We start from the raw sequence: 22,414 nt of genomic DNA on the forward strand, positions 1-22,414 counted from the left end.
CCGGTCGAAGCAACTCCATAGTTAGATCACCAAATCACGTGTAATAGAAAAACAGGTTATTGACTATGTGTGTGCTTGTGCGTGCTTTATGCAAATCAATAGTCTTATCCGTTCCAAAGCATAATATATTTTAGGAGTACTCCTGGAAATACAGCTGGAGATTTGTAGACTGATTCGTGTATTTTTATTTTTTGCTCAGAGCGTCTTCATTTAATGTTTGTATAACGGGAGGCTTCAGAGCAGCGAAGAAGAAGTGTAGTTGCTAGCAGGAACGTCGATCTTGACTACAGCTCACTTGTCACATCTATTCATTTACAGGGTCTTTTTCGTTGATCACACATACAGAAAGAAACAATGAACCTTCATATTCAATAAAGGGTTGATTGTATTCAGTTTTAAACATGTTATTTTATATGTTAAATTATTTTGAGCCGGCTATTTTAGCAAACTGTTGCGCTGCGTTACCCGACTGGAAGCTGTTGTCTCTTTGGTAAAAAGAAAAAAAAGATTCAAACTAAAACTTTTAATATAATATTTTCTATTTTATGATCAACATGTGTTCTATCTTTTAAAAACTAAATCTCAGAAATGTCGTGCATTCCTACTACATGTAGTAATTTATATTTTGGAAGATATTATATGACACTAAAAATTGGCAAACGCGAAGATAATTAAGCCAGCCTTTCAAGAAAGGAATTGGGAATTGGTGTTTTAAGCAGAGCCAGCAACTAAGGTTATATCACGGCAAAAAGGCAGCCAGTCCTGTAAACAGATGTCACATGCAGAAAAAGAACAGCGTGCTTAATTGAGAGCCGAACCCGGGACGGCCGACTGTATTGCCAACGGACCGCGCTTACGAGAAAAGAGCAGGAAAAAAAATTAATAAGTGGGAATTTATAAAGCGAAATATCTCAGCCAAAGCGGACTCATTGCACTGAATAATATCACAAAATAGAAACAAAGATGTAGACAAGTTAACAAAATAGTAACAAAGATGTAGAACGACATCACAAAATGTAGAACAAAATAGTAAAGATCTAGAACGAAGAACAATGAAATGCGAGGACTCGCTGCGTTCCAGGAATATAGGACGATCACTGTAGATTTAACGGTAACGACTCCAGAGAATAAGGTTAGTGACATCAGGAGAATGCTTGGAAGATACATGTATTTAGTAATCTTGATAATATGGAGAAATGTTATTATATGAGGGTGATCATCGCTTCAGCTAGTTTATTCACTGTACCTCAAGGTCGCTGCTAAGTGGAATACAAAGCTTTCACGAGTTTTATAGGTGTAAATAAATGAAACCTTCGAAAACATATTGAACATTAAAGCCATCTTTTTTCTTTCTTTCTAACATATTTCCCGCCGTGCATGTTGACCAACACACAAACACATGAACTTGCAGACGATTCGTGATTGAAGGGACACCACTGCAATCCATCGTCCGTCGAATTTCAAAAAGTACTCTCCCGTGATCTTTTTTTTTTTTTATAAATTATTATTCACGTTGCAATAAAACAGTTTCCACAAGACCTGCTTTTTCTTTGATAATGGCTGTGAATAAAATAAGTCACTTATTCTTATTTTAATTTTAAATATGCTGAACATTGTTCAGGTGTGTGACAAGTTTTTTGTGCGGGGAGGACGTGCTGAGACCTTCTCGTGAGATCAGACGAGGTCTGGTGACAAGGGCAGTAAATGACGTCAAGGGATTTTCCCGAGGAGAATCATCGATGAGTCATCCACAAGAAACGAACATCAGGGCCCAATCATATTTCCTATAAGTACGTTGTCGCTACTACCTGTTTCATCGAATCAGCCAAAGCACAAGGGCACCAGGGGGACGCCGTTTCAGGCCAGCGTCCTGCTCTGCAGGACCGGCAAATCTCGCCAATTTCTGAGCAAATTTTCAAGATGGCGACCCCGGATAGCCCAAATAGCGACAGTGAAATTCAAGGTAAGGGCGTGCGGTCGCTTAGTGGAAATCCGTGGCTCACTTTCACTATTTTGGGGTCTATGACTCACGAAGTTATGAGAGTTCCAGGAAGGTTGGTGTGACGCTGATTTTCAATGAGAACCTTGCTGTCTCGGCTTAAGTGCACGGAACTATACCTTTGTTAATCTCCGGTATTTGCGTGATGACCACTTTCTTTTTAAGGTGTCACCGTAGTGGGAAGTGAATCAGTACGGCGAACGGCACGTCGCAAAGATATCCTGGGTTGGTTTCGTGCGCCTTGCTTGAAGCACGTGACATAAATATTATTACATGTTTCGTGTTTGTTATTCTGGCCATCAGCCTGTTCACTGAAAATACTGATTGCCTTGTCGTACAACAACACTGGAACGAATGTATCCAGAATGTATAGATTGTAATAAGCCCAGTCGTTCGTTTCTGATCTGCATGTAACAAGAGCTGTTATGGAAAGGATGTTTAAAAAACCTGGTAATAATAATATTATATTATTATTATCATCATTGCATCAAAAAGGCAGAATTAGTCTTACATTGTTACACTGGAGAATGGGTATGCCTGAAATCAGTGGTACATCTTGTTAGTACGCTAGAGTTACTATATCAATTATTCGTTTCTGTAGCAAGCAGGCAAAGTTTACGACTCGAGTTTAACTCTGGAGGGTCTCGACAAGGATCCCCATCGCTAGCAGACATGGGACATACAACACAAATGTAAGTTAAAACTTCATGGTTTTACTTATCTTATTAGCGAAAATAATGTGCTCTTTCTTCAGTCCCTACACCATCCCTTCATTGCTTTCCAAAGAGCAATTTATGATTTTGATGTCAATCACGGTTCTTTATGCAACTGGATTGTCGCCAATCTGATTTTACTGAGTAGACTATTTCATAGGCCAGTTACTGTCTGTTTTTCTCTATACTCATTGCATTGTTCTTATAGCTGCTTACCGGTTGTTAATATTTGGAGAAGGCATTCGTTGTAGATGTCATTAATTACCAGCCTCTTGGTGTATATTTTTTTGCATATGCATTTTCCAGATGCAATATCAAACACTACTAGTAAATTTCTTTAGTCAGCCTCATAAGAAAAATTAGTATAGTTTATCCTTAGATAATTGGAAGAGTTGTTACTGCTTAAGTGAGGTACATTCAAGCTAATTTTCTAGTTTTAATGCACGTTGCCTGGATTTTAAAAAAATGCTTTTTGCGGGGAGGGGTTGATGAAATTAGAGTTGATTTAAACATAAGGATTCGTGAATGCTGAAGTTGACGCTTGCCTTCTTTCTTAGAGAGCGGTTGAGGTCCAGAGCTATTGAAAGATCTACTGGGAAACTTCAGATCTCTCCTGGACAGGTTTGTGCATATGTGTGAACCTGAGTGTAAACATTTTTGCAGATGAGATATTGAGGTCTTGTTTCTGTGCAAGTGCATAGCCTATTTCAGGATTTCTGCCTTTGTCCTTGATTCTTTTGTAATTGCAATATTATTACCATATTTGTTGCTGAGTATTAAGATGTTATTGTTTTGCAGACTTTTGACTTTACAGCTGATGATATGAAAGATCTTGGTGAAATAGGTAGAGGAAACTATGGGACAGTCAACAAAATGCTGCACAAAATGACTAACACTGTGATGGCAGTAAAGGTAATGTAACATTTTTTAAATCCCATCTAAAAATTTGCAAAGACATGCTTAGGCTTTTGTTGCAGTGTGAAGCCTCCTAACAAGGCACATCTGCATTTACTTTTAAAAAGAGATGCTGGATTGCAGCATGAGCACTCAGATATCATCATGCTCTGGACTCACTGTTGTTGAGTAGACCCTAAGTATACAATATTTAATAGATATTCAAGTCAGTTGTTTAGTATGCCATAAAGATACAATATTTAGTATATCATTCAAGTCATAGTGTGACAAGTTTCCAGCCTTTGGATGATATTTATGCACATGATCTTGAAGTAGCAATGGGTGCTTCTAAGTACGCAAACGATGATCAGGTACTGAGGTAGACTGTAAATAACAATTTTGAAGAATATGGTCTTTAACTATTAACATGAGTTATACAGCTTCAAGTGGGGTGCCAACCATTACAAAATCTCACTTGTAAAATAATAATATAATAATAAAGTGGATTTATACAGTACTTTTTCAAAGATTTGCCCAGAGTGCTTTTCACAAATAGTAAATAAAACAATAATAACTGCCTCAGTTCTCTGTGTTGGACACTGGACAGTAAATATAGTAAAACCTCCTTATTAAGACCTCTTTTACAACCCACTCTTAGAAGCCAAATTGTGTTCAGATCTATTTCACCATACAAAAGTCATCTCAACCTGACTTATGACTGACAGTTTTCTTTTTTAATTTTTGAAGTGATGTTAACAAAAAAAATCAGTACATTTTAATACAGACTGCTTCTGGATGACTGTTTACCTTATGTTACAGTATTCTGCAGAAATCACTTAAAATAAATTAAGTACATTTTCGAAGGGGAATACGTGTTCATTAGGTCATTGGTCATTTTGACCCAAATCATATTGCTTCAATTATATCTACCTCTTGCTTGAGTCGAAATGACACCGTAATGATGATCGAAAGATAAATCCATGCCAAAAGAGGACTCCATTTCCGATACCGAGTGGCGATTAACATTAAATATTACCAACAAAACCACTTATTCGAAAAGTGCAGACATCATCTTACTAGGTAGTGGCAGTCAAAATTTTATTTTCTGGATACAGTCAAATCTAGGTACTATGCCACCTACCGGGACCGAGCAAAAGTGGCATATTAGCGAGACTGGCATAATAACGAGGGTTCGTAAAAAAGGCTTTATTTGCTCAAGTTACCTGTCAGTCCAAAGCTCTCAAGAATCGTCTGCTGGCGCTAGCTGTCTCCTCTCATTCTTCCCCTCGCCTCTTCATCCTACACCCCTCCCAACCACATCCGCGCACCTGCATCCTGTCGCTAGTCGACCCCCTCCCGCTCTCCCTGTCACGTGGCTGTCACCTTTGTAATGTGTGTTTCTGTGATGTGTAGAAGAATGCAAAACAAACAAAACAAAAAAAAAAACAGCAGGGTTCTATCATTTCTAGGATCAGAGATGCACTACTTCAAAGGCAAAGTTGTGTTTCCCCCCAGTTTCGCAAGCTTGCCATTTTTTATGACGAGTATGACTTTAGGTTGCTCATAGTTCAGACAAACAAAATCAGCAAATCAGCAGCTCATGATCATTAGTTAAAGATGGAATTCCTTGTGGGTGTTTTTTAAAGTGTTTTTGCCCGTGTGAGGGAAGGTAGGGGTACAGCAAGTGCTGAATTGTACATGCAGTCAGTTTTCCCTAATCATGTGTGACTACCAGCTCATAATATTAGCTACAAAAAAATACCAAAGCTTTGAAATTTGTCTGGTCTACCTGTGTTGCATGGTTGAGAAATAAACTTAATACTACTGTTTTATGGCATACATTTCTCAGCTTTATAAAACACTTATTTTCAAAAACTGTGATTGCAGTGGTTGTAATTGACCTTTTCTGAAAGATTAATGTTATTTACCAAGGATATGCTTATATTTTGTGAAAACACTATTCATATCAGCAGCCTTATCACTCAGGCAGTGATCTATGGCTCAGGCCTGCATCGTCAACCATGTTGAACTTTCGGTGTGGTGCGACTTCAGTGGTACTTGACTTTAAGTGGCTGGTGAGAGGTGCCATCACAAGTAATTGCAAAGTTATTATACTGATTTGTTCAGGATAAAAAAACAAACTTTCCAAACATACCTGACACAAGAAAGAATGGTATTTTCAACATATTTTTTCATGGACAAATATCAAAGTTTATTTAAAAATGAAAATTTTTCCCCTAACCCCTAAAATAAAGATTATAAGAAAGTACACAAAAAAGCATGATCTTTTGCGGGTGTTGTCGGATGTGTCTCTTAATTGCTGATACATAAAATTGGTGTGCAGCGTGGAATTTTCCAGTGGTACTGTTTTTGCTTTGTCAAAAATGGCTGCCGTCAGAAAGCAAGCGAGTGTTTAAGGTAGTTGTTTGTTTTTGTCTTCAGCACAAAGAACAATAAGTAAATAAAATACAAAATATGACAGTAGGAAGTCCAGTCTTTAATTTCATATATTTTTCACAAAACAGAACAGGTATAATGTACCAAAATGCAGTTTGAAAACACTGTATTTTGTTTGTTTGTTTTTTTTTTTTTTTGTGCATTTCTGTCTCTGCCACTACCTAATCTTACTACACTAAATGACCACTTGGCACATTTAGATAACAAATCACACAATGGCACATAATGTGATTTTTCGCTTAAATCATTTGGAGGTTTTTTTTTTGTTGTTTTGTTTAAAGACTTTGTCATCATTATTATTTAGTTTGGAGTTTCTCATTAAATGTACATGCAGACATTCAGTTAATATAAACATTCTAGTGACTGACTGTTTGGGCTATTTTGTGACTTTTTGCAAAAATTAGGTTTTAAAATATAAATACAGTGGAACCTCGGTTAACGAACTTAATCCGTTCTGGAAAGCTGTTCGTTATCCGAAATGTTCGTTATCCGAAACAATTTTTTCCATAGGAAATAAAGGAAATATATTTAATTGGTTCCCAGCCCCTGTTGACTTGCTAATATTTGAAAGTTACTGGCTATATAGGTATTTGTTTAATGAGAACAGTTATAATGCAATATAAATGAAGTTAAATAAACATAAAAACATTAACGAAAGCATTTAAACATCAGAAAACTTGCCGTTTTGACGGCGTGGTTGGAAGCAGGTGTGGGGAGGAAGGGGTGGAATTACTGCTTGGATTCCCCCTCCATGAGCACACGTGACATTATAAAATCGGGGTGACTTCCCTTTTCTGTAGCTTTGAGGTTAAAGGAAAAAAACTTTTTCCATTTTCTGTTCCTTCTGCCTTTTTTGTAAAACTCTTCGGTAATACATCACATATCCGACAGATGCATGCCACCTTCATACTTTGAAATCATTTCCTTTTTCAATTCAATTGTTGGCCGCTTCCTTGTCATTACATCACTACTATTAATTGCTCTTAATCTTCTCTGGAGCCATGATTGATGAATATCTTATTAAAATTACTAAATAGGGATGCGCATAGATAAGGAACAACTGATCGTAACTGTTTCTCGAGCGCGAATGATGACATGCTTGTCGGTCACGTGTGGTTCACGTGGCTGTTCGTTATCCGAAATTTTGTTCGCTATCTGAGACAAACTTTTAACGAAATTTTTTTTCGTTATCCGAAATATTCGCTATCCGAGGCGTTCGCTAACCGAGGTTCCACTGTAGTGCATTTTAAAAGTATGTCTTTGTCAACCTTGGTACATACGTATTCATTAATTGCTCTTGCCTGGAAAAATTAGTTCCCTTTTAAATCTTCTATCAAGTGCAACAATGGCAGAATAAACATTACCAAGCAAAAGCAAAAACTTGAATGTATAGGTGCTTGAAGTCATGGTTCTTGGAATGAAAGCAGACCAGTTGATCTCCCTACTATGACCCCTTCACAGTATGATCTGATTTTGATGGATTTTAGCAAGTCTTAATAGGGAGGTTTTACAGTATGCTGAATTGTTACGGATTTATTACTTTTTTAATTTTGTTTGTAATGAGGTAGGTGTTCTCTCTTGAGGGAGGGAAAGGCTGAATAGTTGCTGTAGTGAGTATTAACAATGGTTTGTTTTTAATAGAGAATAAGATCAACTGTGGAGGAGAGAGAGCAGAAACAGTTGCTAATGGACCTAGATGTGGTCATGCGAAGCAACAACTGTCCATACATTGTCCAGTTCTATGGGGCTTTATTCAAAGAGGTTAGCTATTTGTATGTTTTAGAGAAGAATTTCGGAAGCAGAGATATTAATATAGTTCTATTACTTATAAGATTATTAAAGGTGCCCAATTCATTAGCTCAACTCTCTCAAAAGTGGTTTTATGAAGTTAAACAATATTTAATGAAATGGACAAAAAAATGGCCTTATTGAAAGTTCTTTAATTCAACAAATTTAGACAAGAAATGTGTGCCAGTCGTGATGCAATGCCTCTCATTATATAGTTGAATCATTTTCTACATTTTGACTTGCCTATGTGGATACATGTTTATTTAATTTTTTTTTATTCTTTATTCAATTTTCCTTTTAAAGATTGAAGGCACATAAGAAATATGCTGTGATCTTGGTTTGCAGGGAGACTGTTGGATCTGTATGGAGCTTATGGACACATCATTAGACAAGTTCTACAAGTTTGTCTATGGACATTTGCAGAGCTCTATACCTGAAAATATTTTAGGCAAAATCACAGTCGCTGTAAGTTTAAAAAAAAAATTAAATATATTAATGCAAAGTGCTATGCATAAATGGTAACAGAACAGTGCATGTACGTAGATGATGTGGCAAGACAAATCCATTCACGTGACATCTAAAATAAATGTGCCACAGAAAACAATAGGGAACAAAAAACAGGAGGAAATAACACTTTTTGTTGATTTGATCATGGTTGCCACATTTTTGTTAGGGTAAAACTATGTGTTGTAGATAAACATTTGCTCACTAGGAATTTTTTTTTTTTAATTTGTACAGACATTAAAAGCACTCAACTACCTGAAGGAGCACCTAAAAATTATTCATCGAGGTAAGAATAACTTGAGTTAGAACGGTTTGTCCTATTTTTGTAAGTCCACTCCTTGTGCTAAAAACAGTTCATTCTGCTTAATACCTCTCTTTATTCCATTGTTGTAAGATGTTATGTCAAAAGGCTTAAGGAAGTGCACAAATAGGTCACTTGTTGCTGGTGTTAGTGTATGATTTTTAACATTTTTGTTGCATGTTTTTTACTGAAAATTATGATAATAATTATTGTGTGCACTCAGTGAGACGTGTTATTGGTACTGTTGGTTTTATTACTGTCAGATTAAAGAAACTTCAAGATCTGTATCATGAAGGATATTGTTTATTGTTTATGGAAGGTGAAAATTTTAAAAAATTTAATTATTGGCATGCACATTGTGTGAATGAACAAAATGTGGATGATTCTTTCATTGCTGCATTGTGAGTTTACGTATTTGTTGATTAAATGTGTTTGTTTTTTTTCATGGTGCTTGTTTTTGGTAAGGTACCTCATTTGTGCTCTGTGTTCTACATGCTCTTATTGTCCCTTTTGATAAGAGTGATATCCCTTTGACTGGTTGGTGGGGGCTAGCTCTCTGTAGTTGTCTTCTTTGACCTTTGATGAGTTTTGTGCCTATTATTTGACACATGCTTCATCTTCTCAACACCAATGTGAAGGCAGTCCTACTATATGGTTCTGAAACCTGGAGAGTGACAAACACCATCAACAACAAGCTCCAGACCTTTACCACCCCATACCTACGTATTATTCAGCAGTAGGCTGTGGAAAAGAACCGACCAGAAGGCCACTAGCCAAGACATCAAAAAGCGCTAATGAGGCTGGATAGGACACACCCTGTGCAAACCAGTTGACACCATTGCGAAGCAGGCAAGATTGGAACCCTCAGGGGAAGAGGAGAGTTGGAAGACCAAAGCAGATTTGGAAAAGACAAGTAGAAAATGAGACAAAGGACATCAGAACCACATGGGCCCCAACTGAAGGGGGCTGCCCTATAGCGGGTCCGCTCTGCTTCAGTATCATGTTGATCCTAATAATATAGAGGATTTCATCTAGACATAAAAATGTTACCAAGTATAAATTGATCTACTTTTATCACAGATTCCTAATAACTTTGTAGATGTGCACTTCAAAATCTGTGAACAGATGCTGCAGCCCCTTGTTTTACCATTTATGATTATTGTTGATTGTTGATTTGGTGCTGTTGAACAAGTAAAACAAAACAAAAAGAAACAAAGACACACTAGTAATCTATCATCTGTGCTGTTCTTTTTTGTGAAAGCTTCTAGTGGTGGTCAACAATTTAAAAAGCACCAAATATATGTTTCACCATTAGATTTGTGACTCATTCTGAATGATGACAATTTGAACATATTTTGTAAATATTATATCGGTAGATCTGCTCTCCTTCCCTGGCTTGTGAGCTTATTGATACTATAGTTTTCCGAGAGGCATTTTGCAAGCTGTTCATAGATCGGGAAAAACAATGACTCATGTTTATTTCATCAGTCCTACAACCAGAACTGAGATGTGGATAGGAGGATTTGTGGCACTGCTTTCAATTTTTCAACTCAATTGAGCAAGCTGGTAGCGACTACTGGTTTCATCATGCCATTGGTCATTCTATAGATGTAACGTTTGCATGCATTGGTGTATGTGTTCTTATTATTCCATCTTTTATTATTTCTCTCAACTTCAGGTGGTGCATGTACAAGCTGTGTGTACTTTGACTCTTTACTACTTTGTCATTTGTGTGTTTTTTGTGTATAGCGCATTGAGTCTGCTCTATAGTATAGTAATGTGCTATATAAATATGCATATCATTATATTATTTTCAGATGTCAAGCCATCAAACATTTTGCTGGACAGAAAAGGAGCGATCAAGCTGTGTGACTTCGGCATCAGTGGTCATCTGGTGGATTCCATAGCCAAGAGTCGAGATGCTGGTTGCAGGCCATACATGGCTGTAAGCATGAATGTCTTATTTATAAAATATTTTATAAACTAAAAAAAAAAAGCCAAAGAAGCACATAATACTTGAGAGCAGAGTTTTAAAAAAAATGTGTGGTGTGTTCTTGCTCAATGTATGTTAGAGCTTATGTCCATATGTGCATACATGTATGTGAGAGAAGGGAAGGTGTGTGCATGACTGTAATTATTATTGTCTTTTTCAGCTGTGAAATGTTCTTGTTGAAATAGGTATTTCTGTGTTGCTGTAATTCTTTACATTTTGGTTGAACATGGATAGTCAAAAATCGTGTTTAGATATTCATTCTAAACTGTAAAGAGTTAATGTTGCTTGTATTAAACTGTTAATACCAGGCAAGAAGGACTAAGGAATAAGTGGATCAAACTGAGTGTAAACATTGTCTTTCGTGTCTTGTGCATGGGCATGCAGCCTGAAAGAATAGACCCTCGGGCTTCCAGTCATGGATATGATGTCCGATCAGATGTTTGGAGCTTAGGTATAACTTTGGTGAGTAAAAACCAAAAATTTTTTTAAGATGGGGAAAATTTCAATTTCATCCTATTTATAAGAACGAAAGTTCAGCAGATAAAACTCATTGAGTAACCAGTAATGAGTTGTCATGCACATAGTTTTAGGGGTGAATTTGCCTATATATGCATGTTAAGAGTATGCCTGCTAAGTTGCCACATCTTTGTGGGAGTTTTGGGAAATTTGAATGGATGAATGGCTAATTTTCTATATTTGTTGCTCTTTACTGTTGTTAACAAGTTAGATGATATGAGATTTGTTTACAGTTGACAGAAAGTTTTATGTGATTTTGAAAAAAAAAACATCACAAGCTCAAAAACATCAAATACTATAAAACATAGAAAGGAGAGGGATTTGGGCATTAATCACATCCTTATCGTGTTCAAGTGTTGTTAGCAAAACAAGTTTATTCCTGAAACAATTTGTTTCAGATGGAGCTAGCTACCGGCCGGTTTCCCTATCCCAAGTGGAAGAGTGTTTTTGACCAGCTGCAGCAGGTGGTGCAGGGGTGTGCACCACGCCTTCCTCATGATAAAACTTTCTCTGACGAGTTTGTGAATTTCATTAACAAATGGTATGCACATTTTTTGTGGGGTTTTGCTTTCACCTTGCAAAATTTTGTTATTCATTTTATGCATCATGCAGTTTTGAACTGTTGTTCCACATAGCGCTGTTAAATCTATGATAATGAAGGATATTTTTGCAAAATTGAGAAATAGAAAAACTTATACAGTCTTTTTCTGTATTTATTTTTAATCATTATTAACCTCTGTTCCTCCTGATACCTTAGCATAATCTAGTGTGCTGAGCTCTTTTATCTGAAAATTAGCAGTGGATGAAAAATAATTTTTGGTTGTTAGCTAGTCACTTACAAATACAGAAACTGCAAATACAACATAAACACGAGAGCCTGGATGGGAAGATCCCTCTTCGGAAGGGCCTATGACACGTGCTGACGAAAGCCCTCAGGAAGTCAGCTCGCTGACCCATCTTCTCATGGCCAAGGCAAAAACCAGGATAGGGACCTCAAACATCAGAACCTTATACAAGAGAGATATCTCTACACACCAAGATCTGCATCTTTAATGCAAATGTAAAGTCAGTCCTTCTATATGGATCTGAGACATGGCGTGTGACAAACACCATCACCAACAAGATTCAGACATTCGTCAACAGATGTCTGCGCCACATCCTCAACATCAGATGGCCCGAGAAGATCTCCAATGCAGACCTGTGGGAGAGAACCAGCCAAAAACCTGCCAGCCAACACATCAAGAAGCCGAAATGAGGCTGGATCGGTCATACCTTGTGAAAGCCGGCCGACAGTTTAACAGGACAAGCTCTGGGCTGGAACCCACAGGGGAGGGCAGGGTTGGGAGACCCTGACAGACATGGAGGAAATTGGTCCTCAGCAAGGCAGAGGCAGCTGGCATGACATGGTCCCAACTGGAAAGGGACGCCCAGAACCGGATCTGATGGCGTGCTGTAGTTGTGGCCCTATGCTCCACTGGGGCGATTATGAACAAGAAGAAGCTAATCACTTGCAGTCATGAAAGACAGTACCATTGCATTTGATTTTTTTTTTTTTTAACAGATATCAATATATAATGGCAAAATAATAATGAGGATATATATATAGCGCTTTTCCAATGATTTGCTCAGAGCACTTTACAGAAATGATAAAAAGACTGAACCACCCATAACCATACACCATATTCACATATAACAGACATGCTCACTTCTTCAACAGACAGCTGCTCATAATATATCAAGACAAAAAAAAAAAATCCAAAATGCATAACCTCTGTAAATTATAGTATGCTGTGCTCAGCCAGTTATCAAATATATGGTTGGAAAGTATGCATTTTGCACCTGTAATTAACATGGCACAAAATTCTGCTTAAGTGCAGACAGTGATGCTCCTTCACTCATCCATTATGCCACCAGCTATGGCTGTTTGTCAGGCGTGATGAGTTTCCATCTCACAATTTTCATTTTTCATCCTCCAGATGAAATTCTGTCAGGTTCTTTTGCTCTGGTCAAATGCTGCAAGAGAAGCTTTATATGATTAGATGCTGGAACAATCCTGAATATATTTTTTTCATTAAGTTACGGAGTGATCATATTTTGAAGTATTTATATGTAATATGCTTTATGTACTCTTATTTTATGACTGCAGAGCAGCATCCAATATTCACTTCTGCTTGTTTTTTAAAGTCAAGCTTATTTAAATAAGTAACTGGCTTGTCAGTGTAGCAAAATAGATAAAATGCACTTTTGATCAAGTACTGCTGTTTGTTCAGCTTGTCTGGTGCAAAATGCCAGTTTTGGGCAACATACAATAACAAAATGTGCATTAGTTTGGAATTAACTAAAGTTTAGATCATCTGCATCCAGCAGTAGTGCAGTAATGTTCCTTAGTCTAAAGCGACAGCTGGCATTTAAGTACAGCTACAAATTTAGTCTTCAGACTACAACATTGTTTTGCATTTAGTATAGTCTTTAACTCATGAAAATACTTTGGTCCTTTTTTCATTTCAGTTTAACAAAAGATGAGAAACAGCGGCCAAAGTATAACAAGTTGCTGGTAAGTTGTTTTCAGTTACCATGTTTTTCCAAGTGACAAATCTCTCAAACAAGAAATCTTTAGAAGAACATTGGTTTATACTCTTGTTTTTGAGTGAGATTTTTTGTTTGCTATAGAAATTGGATTCTGCCCTCTAATGTATATAAAACTGCAACTGTTTTGCAGGTCTGAAGTTTTACTATATCAACTCAGACACATATGAATCACTCTTATTTTCCAAAGAACATTTAATGAGTATTGACGTGTTTTTTGTCAGCATGAAAGAGCTCAAATGAATAAATTAGAACTGCAGGAGGATTTTTTTTAATATCCCATGTTATCAACATCCTATGATTAATACACAATAATCATTACATTTAAATAATACTCAGACATGCCTACCCTCGGGGTTTAGCAGTAATTATTTCAGGAAGTCCTTAACATTATGGGAATTATGTCCAAAAAAATTAGAAAAAAAAAATTAAATTGCACCTTGCTTTTGTTTCTTTCTTCTTTATGACCTGTTAATTTTTTGCTATTGGAGAGCATTCAGATTGACTAGCCGTTGTCCACTTGCTAGCTTAAATTCCTACTGCAGGAAATTGGTGAAGCATTAGCACTTGTAAGTGTAACTTATTATCAGACTTCTCACTATCCTCAAAGGTAGTAATCATCTGGCCATCACAGCTCAGTGAAAGTAAAAACATTTATGAGTGAATATTAGAAAGGGCTTAGTAAGTCAAAAAGTGAATGAGGGCTGAACCAAACATTAGTAGGCTGGCAAAGTTATCTTTAGGTTCACATGCCATGCATGTGTGTGTAAACAATAATAATGTTTAAAGACAATTATTTCTTTTGATATATTTTCAGGATGATCCCTTCATTAAGCTTTCGGAAGAGCTGGAAGTGGATGTAGCCTCATATGTATGTTGTATCCATGACCAAATGAAGGACTGTGTCAGCCTTACACCTACTGAAACCTCATTGTCGTAACAGCAGACTGATTCTAGCTATCATCTGCTTTTACAACAGTGCAAAAGGGCTTTTATGGTCCCGCCATGATCAAACAGTGAGTGGGCGTGAATGTTAGCGTCCTGGCCACTTACCTTCTGCTTCTTCCTTCAGGAACTGTAACCCACAAGGCCAGAGGCTCTTGATAGACTTCATTCCCCTTACTTCAGGAACATACAATGCTGTGACCGTATGGTTTTGTTTGTTTGATAGATGCAAGTTTAACAGTTTCAAAAAGATTTGCTGAGAAGAAAGCATTTTAGCTGCATTACTTGTGCCAAATGCTGTGGGTCAGGTCTGAAAGTGCTTTCCTGTGAAAGAGTCACCCCGCGTATGGTGTGGGCCATTTTCATGGATACAGGATGTGTTGTACGGCTGTTTGGTGGGGTGGTTTTTTTTTTTTTCCTCTTTTTTTTTTTGGCAATAAAATTTGCTGACCACAAGTGATTAACCGCAAAAACGAAACACGTCTACAGTTACATTTTCATTTCCAGGGGATTCTTGATGGGAACTTATTCAGGAGTTCAGGAACCTGCCGTGCAAGTTATGCTGAAGCTTTGAGCTGTTACCCAGCGGTAGTGTGTACAGTGTTTGATAGATGTGAGCATAATTATGTCTGCAAAAGTACAAAATTCATTATGATGGTTGTTGAAATTCTTCATCTGTGTTATAATGTCATTGTTTTTTCATGATTCACACAGAGACAAGGTATTAGACCCTAGTTGTTAAGATGTTGATTATGTTTGTAAAACTACCTTTAGATGGAAACATACTTTTTCTGTAAAATCCTTTTGAGACACTTGTTTTTCTATGAAAGAAAGAATGAAGATGCAGGCTGAGCTTAGTTGCCAAGAGGTCAGAACTGTCAGGGCATTGATCTTGAATTTCAGCAAGTGCCTTGCATAGTGCCAGACGTTTCATTTTTGGTCAATAGGTTATGGGTGGCTGTTGTCATTGCCAGCACATTTCTAGGTGAATCTGACAAAGGAATGTCTTGAATAAAATGTTAGCAAATAAAGAATCTTTATAGCCTTGCCTAGAGCTGAGCTATTCAGATTTTAAATGTAGACCAGGAAATAAGGACATCCAGATCTCAACAAAAAAGGTTTGGTGAAAGGGTTTAGGAAGCATAAGCATTGCACGAAAAAAAAAGTGAATAGAAAATATATAATTTAAAAAACATGTAAGCTAGCATGGTGTAAAGAAGATGAAGTCTTGAAATCTGCAAATGATTGATGCAAACACTAAATTTTTAGTTTGACTGTTTGGTATAATGTTCTATATATTTAGAGCCTGGACAGGTAACAGCTGTTAATAATAAACTTATGTATAACCTAAGAGACATCACATCTCTCCTGTCTGGCATTCACCTCTAGAAACAAAATGGAATAAAGTACTGTTTTATAGAATGTAAAGTATTTATAGTAAGAACAATGAAGTAGGTTGATTTGTGTTAACCATCTTAAATTTATCTCTGTGAGCAACAGGCTTGGTGGAACAGCATTTTAGTATGTGCCAAACTTAAGCATCATTTTACAGTGCAGCATTTTGTTAAGACACCTTTGGCACCTTTCTCACACAGCTTTACAATGATGAGTTGTGACCATGACTTCATTTTTAAAGTTTAGTTGTTGTTTTTTTCGGTAAGCCTGCTTGTAGGTATGTGGGTGGGAGGGGGGATGCTCTGTAAGGTCTGTAATGCAGATGCAGAAACCTGCTAGTGATACTTAATCCTATGAAAAAAATCTTAGGAAGGGACAGGGAGAAGGAACTTTAGTTACATGAAGAATGTATAAAATATGTGAATACCAGCATCATTGGTCAGTATCAGTGCCATATCTCTGGTTTTATGGAGTGAGGGTTTTGTTTTGTTTTGCTGTTTTTGCTCGAACCAAGTTTTTAAAACATTTTTGCAAAATATTGCCAGACTACCCTCTGTCATTTTAAGAAAGGTTAGACGCTGGTAGGGAGAAACACGAAATCCCCATTACTTATATTTCTTGATATAGCTTAAATTTAGTTGCTCGAGTTGCCAGCCAGAACTCTGTGTGTGTGTTTTTTTTACTTGTTTAAATTACAGGTGTAAAGGAATAAAAAATAAATGAGGGCTGGGACCTTTCAAATCCAGGACATAATACTGAGCTGTTTTTTCCATGTTTTATAAGATTTGACTTGGTATTGTAAGTGGCATGGGCGGTTGTTGCTTTTAGTCTTTTCATTTTCTTTTGTTTTGATGAGTGGAGAGAATGCTTGTTGTGCCTGCGCATTTTGTTCTTGTTCTTTTTGCAATTAGATGTACATTCGGTGCCTTGGATCAGTCATGCTTAGTTGTGGTTATTTAAAGGCAGCCACCCTTTCTGAAATATTCAGACCTTCCATACTTTTTATCATTGCAGCTGTGAGGCCTAGTTAGAACTGTTGCTGTTTCTAAATGTAAGTAGCTTGTCTGATGTTCAGAGTGCTGTGTTCAGGCGGCTAGATGCCCAAAATTTAGCAAAATGGTCAATCAAGAATGGTATCCTTTTTTAAATTAAAAAAAAAATCATTATTCATAACACTGGGTAAATTAGGTATGATTATGATTGAGTTATGTAGGAAAATATGGCAGAAAAAGAGTTATATTCTGTTTTTTTCCATCACCACACAAGACCCAGTGTGTGACTATAGTCATCTTGCAACCTTTGATCACTGCATATGCATGCAAGAGTATAGGCATATTTAAGTGTTTTTTGCTTTAAGTAGCTGTTTTTTTATACTATATTATTTAAGGAATTATTAATGCAGTTTTGTCAGTTCTGTTCTTTTGTTAGGTTGCAGGGAATTCTTGTACCCCTGAAGAAGATGAAAGACTTAAGAAAAATAAATGTGAATATTTTCATTGTAAATTTGATATTAGAGTCATCAAGCTATCATTCTTTGTTGGATTTTGCTTCCTTTGCTCCATTATTTTGACAAAATACCAAGGCTTCTGTGATTATTATATGTGATTTTCATTTACATAGGATTGGAAGAAGTCACATTGGTGATGTCTTGTTTCTGAAATGTGTCTTTACCATACAGTGCTTTGTAAGGTGATCTGAGTTCCAGGAAGAGGTTTCTTTTTTTAAACTGTGGTGGTGTTAAAACAGCTCATGATATCTGCAGGCATAACACCACAATCAACACTGGGCATAAAAAAGCATTCAAGAAAAAAGAATTTAATTGCTCACTTTTTAGGGATTTATTCCTGACTTCGGTCTAATTGGTATCTTAGTTTGCTTAGTTAATTTCATTCAGCAGCAGCATTTCCGGTCAATGGGTCAGTTTTCACTGATTCATTTTTTTTTTTTTTTAATGTGTGCTATGTGCATTATGCCCTTTTATTTCTGTTACGTCTCTCTCTTTCTCTCACTCAAGAATGTATGTGGGTGTGTGGTTATGTAGAGTACTCCAAGCATTTACAGACAATGTAAGTTTACTTATTTTCAAGTGGGCATCCACAGGATCTTGCTCATGGTGCCGACTGAAAGATTGTGTCCATGCTTCATGCATAATGTGTTATGTGCCCTTGGAGTCTCTTCCTGTGGCTTTTAGTTTGCAGCTTGCCAATTTTGGACATGCCATATAGTTTTCACAATAGGAATGGCAACAAAAATTATTGTTAAAACTTGGACCTTTTTCTATAGAAAACCGGCAAAAGAGCATCTGGAAAGTAAGCCAAGGTCACACAGGAATGAAAGCAGAAATCTTTTGTTTGAGCATAACCACAATTCATTTCTCATGAAAAATTCAAATTCCATTATAATGTGCAGCCTTCATGAAAATATTGGCTATATTATACTATATGTCTAGTTCATGATTTAACATTTTAAAAACTGTTAAAAGCTTTTGCTCATTTTTAGTGAAATTTACATGCATACTTGAGCGAACATTACATAAGCATTGGTTTTGGAAGAAAAGGAATTGTTTATACCATTCTTATGGATGTAGGTGGAAGGCAGAATAGAGGTGGACAAATCAGTTCTTTTCTGTTTCATGGATATAAGTTCAAATATTGTTAAAGCTGTGCTAGTAGATCATGGTTACTTTTTAAGAAGTTCTTTCAGGATTTATTTTGACATATACTCATGTTGCGCTTTTCAGAGGTGTTCTTCATTAGAATTATTTCAGGAATAGTATATATAACATCTGCATTGTCAGGTCTTTTTTTAAATAGGCTTTTTTTCTTTTTATGATTGTAATAGGGATGTCTTTTTTTATTATGAAATCTTTTGCAGGATGTATTTATGTAAAAAGTATCTGAAGGAATTTGTGATATGGCCTATAGACAAGAATTATGCCACAAGATTAATACTGAGCAAATAAGCACTGGTTATTTTATGTATGCGACTTCTGACTTATAAACGCGAACATGGGCAGTTGTTTCAGGAATGGCACAGGGGCTTAGGTTTATGTCAGCATTGGCATAAGATCTGTCAGCCAACAGATCAATGAGATTTCTGGAATTGTGTTTTTTTTTGGGTTTTTTTTTTTTTGCAAGTCATAAAGTGACAAAAAAGAAAGAAGAAAAATAGAAACATAAAGACAAATTAAGACTAAATCCTTGGAGCTTATGGCCCTTCAGCTGGGAAGCTGATAATCCAGAATGATGTTATAGGTAGTTATTTTTTATTATTGTTATCTTCTTTATTGTACAGCTGAACTGTGTGAGCTTAAATATGATTTTATATATATATTTAGAGGACTGATAGATTGTAATTTATTTTAAACCACTACAATGGGATTTAAAACTGGTACAGATTCCTTCTTGATATTACACTTGATCAGTTAGATTATATTGTTAAAAACAGTGGGCAGAATATGTATTCTTTATATTTATAATCTGTTGGAAACTACAGTATCTGTGGATTTATTGGGGAGGACTAACTGAAATTTTTATGTTAGAATATCCAAGTATGCAGTAAAAGGGGTGATATTGCTCTTTGGCTGTACTAAACAGTAAAAAGCTCTTTTTCTTTGGTTTATAAAACCTTGCAGAAGGCATGGCACAAATAGGAATGAATTAAGATGTGGGTGGTTTTAGAATAATTTGCTAAGAATACTATAAGCATGTTTTGCCATAGTAACAGCAGTGGAATTATTTCTGTTTTGGCATTGAAAGATGAGAATAAGGAATCTTTTGTTCCAAATTTTTTCTTGCTGTTAAGAAAAGTAGCTGCCTCAGAAACACAGAGAATCTCTTGCAGGAGTACTACACGTTATTTTAAAAAGACATGCATACAGTGATAATATATACAAAGCAAAGATACTATTGTGAATGGTGTTATTTTGAGTTCTTATTGAAAAGACAGCAGGCTGAGTGTGGGGGATGAGGGATGAAGACAGACCATGCTACTTAATACAGCTGGGACATATATTGTGAATATGTGATGGTATATTTGCACTAAGATGAACGTGAGATTAGGAGATCTGCATTGATATGTCATATTCCTTTTGTTTGTGCATCAACATTCCATCATGTCTCAGCAGGTTTTTAAACATTTATTTTCTTCTAACAGCAATCATATACTTGAGCATATGCATCATTTTAAGGCCGTCACATTTTTTCATAGGTTTCAGAAAGTGGGCTTAATAGAGCTACAAACAAATATAGCTTCAGCTTATGTTAACCATTTGGGTGGGTTTTTTTTTTTGTCTTTCTTTTGTGTGTTGATTTGTGGTTTTTTTTGTTTGTTTGGGGTTTTTTTTTCCATTTCAAGTGGGTTGGAAATGGGATTAAGCTGGTTGGCATTTTGGAGGTTTTTGAGAGTTGATACTTTGGAGTTTTTCTTCATATCATGCTCTGATTTTGCTTCATGGTTTGATTCATTATACGTTTTGCCATCCATTTTATTTGAAGTTTAAATAGAACTTTTAAAAAGTAGTGGATTTTTTTTCCTTGAAAAAAATGATACTGTTTAGCATTATATTGCCCCAGGTGCATCATGAAAGTACCTGGAAATTAGAAAGGTTAATGGGCACATTTAGATAGAATAAGAATATTTTATCTAGGTCTGATATCAAAAGTAAACGAATTGCCTGTAAAAGTAATGATAACAGATCATCAAAGCCCAAAGATATCAGAATGTTCAGTAAAAGCCCACAGATATCAGAATGTTCAGTACTATTCTTTCAATTTAATTTTCAACATTCACGTGATAAATAAAAACCTGGCATTTATATCATACTAATCATATCAGTTCTTGCAGAGGCTGAGAGATTTGTTGGTGAGAAGTGTTTTTGATAGTCTGATACACTGCAGCTGCATGCAGACTATTCGTAACAACTATATCCCACTACCAGTGGTATTTGGATAAAAGTGGTGCTTGACAGCTTGGCTACCCTAGCAGGAACTATTTTGACAGACTGCTTTAGGTGAGGTTTACAGTGACATTTAACTATTATCTGATTATTTCAATCAGATTTCCATGGTCTAGAATGAGATTTAAAAAAAAAACAATTTTAATAACTAACAAGAATAGTGTGAAAATTGGATTTGTAAGACCTAAAAGAGCTATATGTTATTCATTCCTGTGTTTCATTAATAATTGAAATAGCTAGTACTCTTCTGTCACTGATTACTGTTAAAGTGGTACTCCAAAAACATCTCTTCATTTTTTTTTTTTTTAAAGGGGGAAAAGCTGTCAGTTAAAAGCAACATCTGCATGACATGCAAAGTACACTGGTAAACAAAACATCATTTTGTATATGTAATTCTAACAACTGAGATCTGTGTAGGCTGCTGACAAAATTGCGTAGATATATTTATGGCGACTTTTTATGATGACTGACAAATTATGCAGTTGCAAAAAAGTTTTTGGGGGGTAGTAGTATGTTTTTGGTTTTGTTTTTTTTTTAAATTTTGAAATCGAGAAAGAAGGCGCTTGAGTAGCAGATATTGTTCTGCAAATGTAAATGAATTTCTTTACTAAAGCTAGATGTGTGGAAGAATGGTCACTTTGTAAGGTGTACCTGGACAAACAAAGCACAGACCATGTTGAGTGTGCAAAGGAGAAAGGGTCTATGAAAGAACCTCTGCAAAGAAGTGGATTCAATACAGTGGCCATTCGAGACTTGCTGCCAGCAGCGCATGAAAAGATTGATTCATCAATAACTTACGAATCGCCTCCCCTGATATGCAACATGCAGCGTGTTCTGTGTCCAGAGGCTGGGTGGTGCTACCATTGTGGGTGATGGGCCTCACTTGGGGGTCCTAGGATTGGCAAGACGCTGCCATGCCGAAAGGAGTGGGGAGGAGCTTGGAGTATGTGAGTGAATTGTGTGTGTGTGAAACGCACAGATGCATTGTATGTTAACAAAAGAAAGAAGAGAACCAAATTTGCTTTGTGTCAAATGTTACTTGTTGATTTAGAATTTTGTGCATATATTTATCTTGCAGTTTGCAAAAAAAAAAAAATAATAATAATCAGTGGTGTATATATTTTACCAAAAAATAACACCACCAAATTACTGACACCTTCAAAATAAATATATGATGATGCAGTTTTGATGAACTGCTGCGTCAATATTCGTATATTTTGTTTTATTAAATGTCGTGAGTAAGCATATGAAAGGAAGGTGTGTGAGGATTTGATTTATGTGGCATGGTGGCAACTAAAAGATGTATCTGACTGACAGATGTTCATAAACAACTACCTCCAAGATACCTCAAGCGTTGGGCCTCAGA

General features: G+C 36.3%; 1 protein-coding gene across 6 annotated transcripts; it reads left to right on the forward strand.

The window, feature by feature from the left end:
* Positions 1-409: 409 nt before the first annotated feature.
* On the forward strand, positions 410-22,261 carry LOC112559469 (dual specificity mitogen-activated protein kinase kinase 4-like). Of its 6 annotated transcripts, XR_003098340.1 has the most exons (15): positions 414-1,963; positions 2,601-2,691; positions 3,270-3,333; positions 3,511-3,624; positions 5,580-5,700; positions 5,951-6,024; positions 7,705-7,824; positions 8,197-8,316; positions 8,590-8,641; positions 10,474-10,601; positions 11,034-11,111; positions 11,564-11,706; positions 13,674-13,719; positions 14,569-14,767; positions 15,204-22,261. XR_003098340.1 is itself a non-coding variant. In XM_025230758.1 (14 exons), exons 2-14 carry the CDS (start codon positions 2,672-2,674, stop codon positions 14,689-14,691), a joined length of 1,203 nt encoding a protein of 400 aa, XP_025086543.1. In that variant the 5' UTR covers positions 410-1,963; positions 2,605-2,671; the 3' UTR covers positions 14,692-22,261. The 6 variants fall into 6 exon arrangements, 5 of the variants coding, with proteins under 5 accessions (XP_025086543.1, XP_025086541.1, XP_025086545.1 ...); XM_025230758.1 differs by having other exon boundaries at positions 410-1,963; positions 2,605-2,691; positions 14,569-22,261; XM_025230756.1 differs by having other exon boundaries at positions 1,019-1,963; positions 14,569-22,261.
* The last annotated feature ends 153 nt before the right edge of the window (positions 22,262-22,414 follow it).

This window comes from Pomacea canaliculata, linkage group LG3, assembly GCF_003073045.1.
Source record: "Pomacea canaliculata isolate SZHN2017 linkage group LG3, ASM307304v1, whole genome shotgun sequence".
Classification (NCBI taxonomy): domain Eukaryota; kingdom Metazoa; phylum Mollusca; class Gastropoda; order Architaenioglossa; family Ampullariidae; genus Pomacea; species Pomacea canaliculata.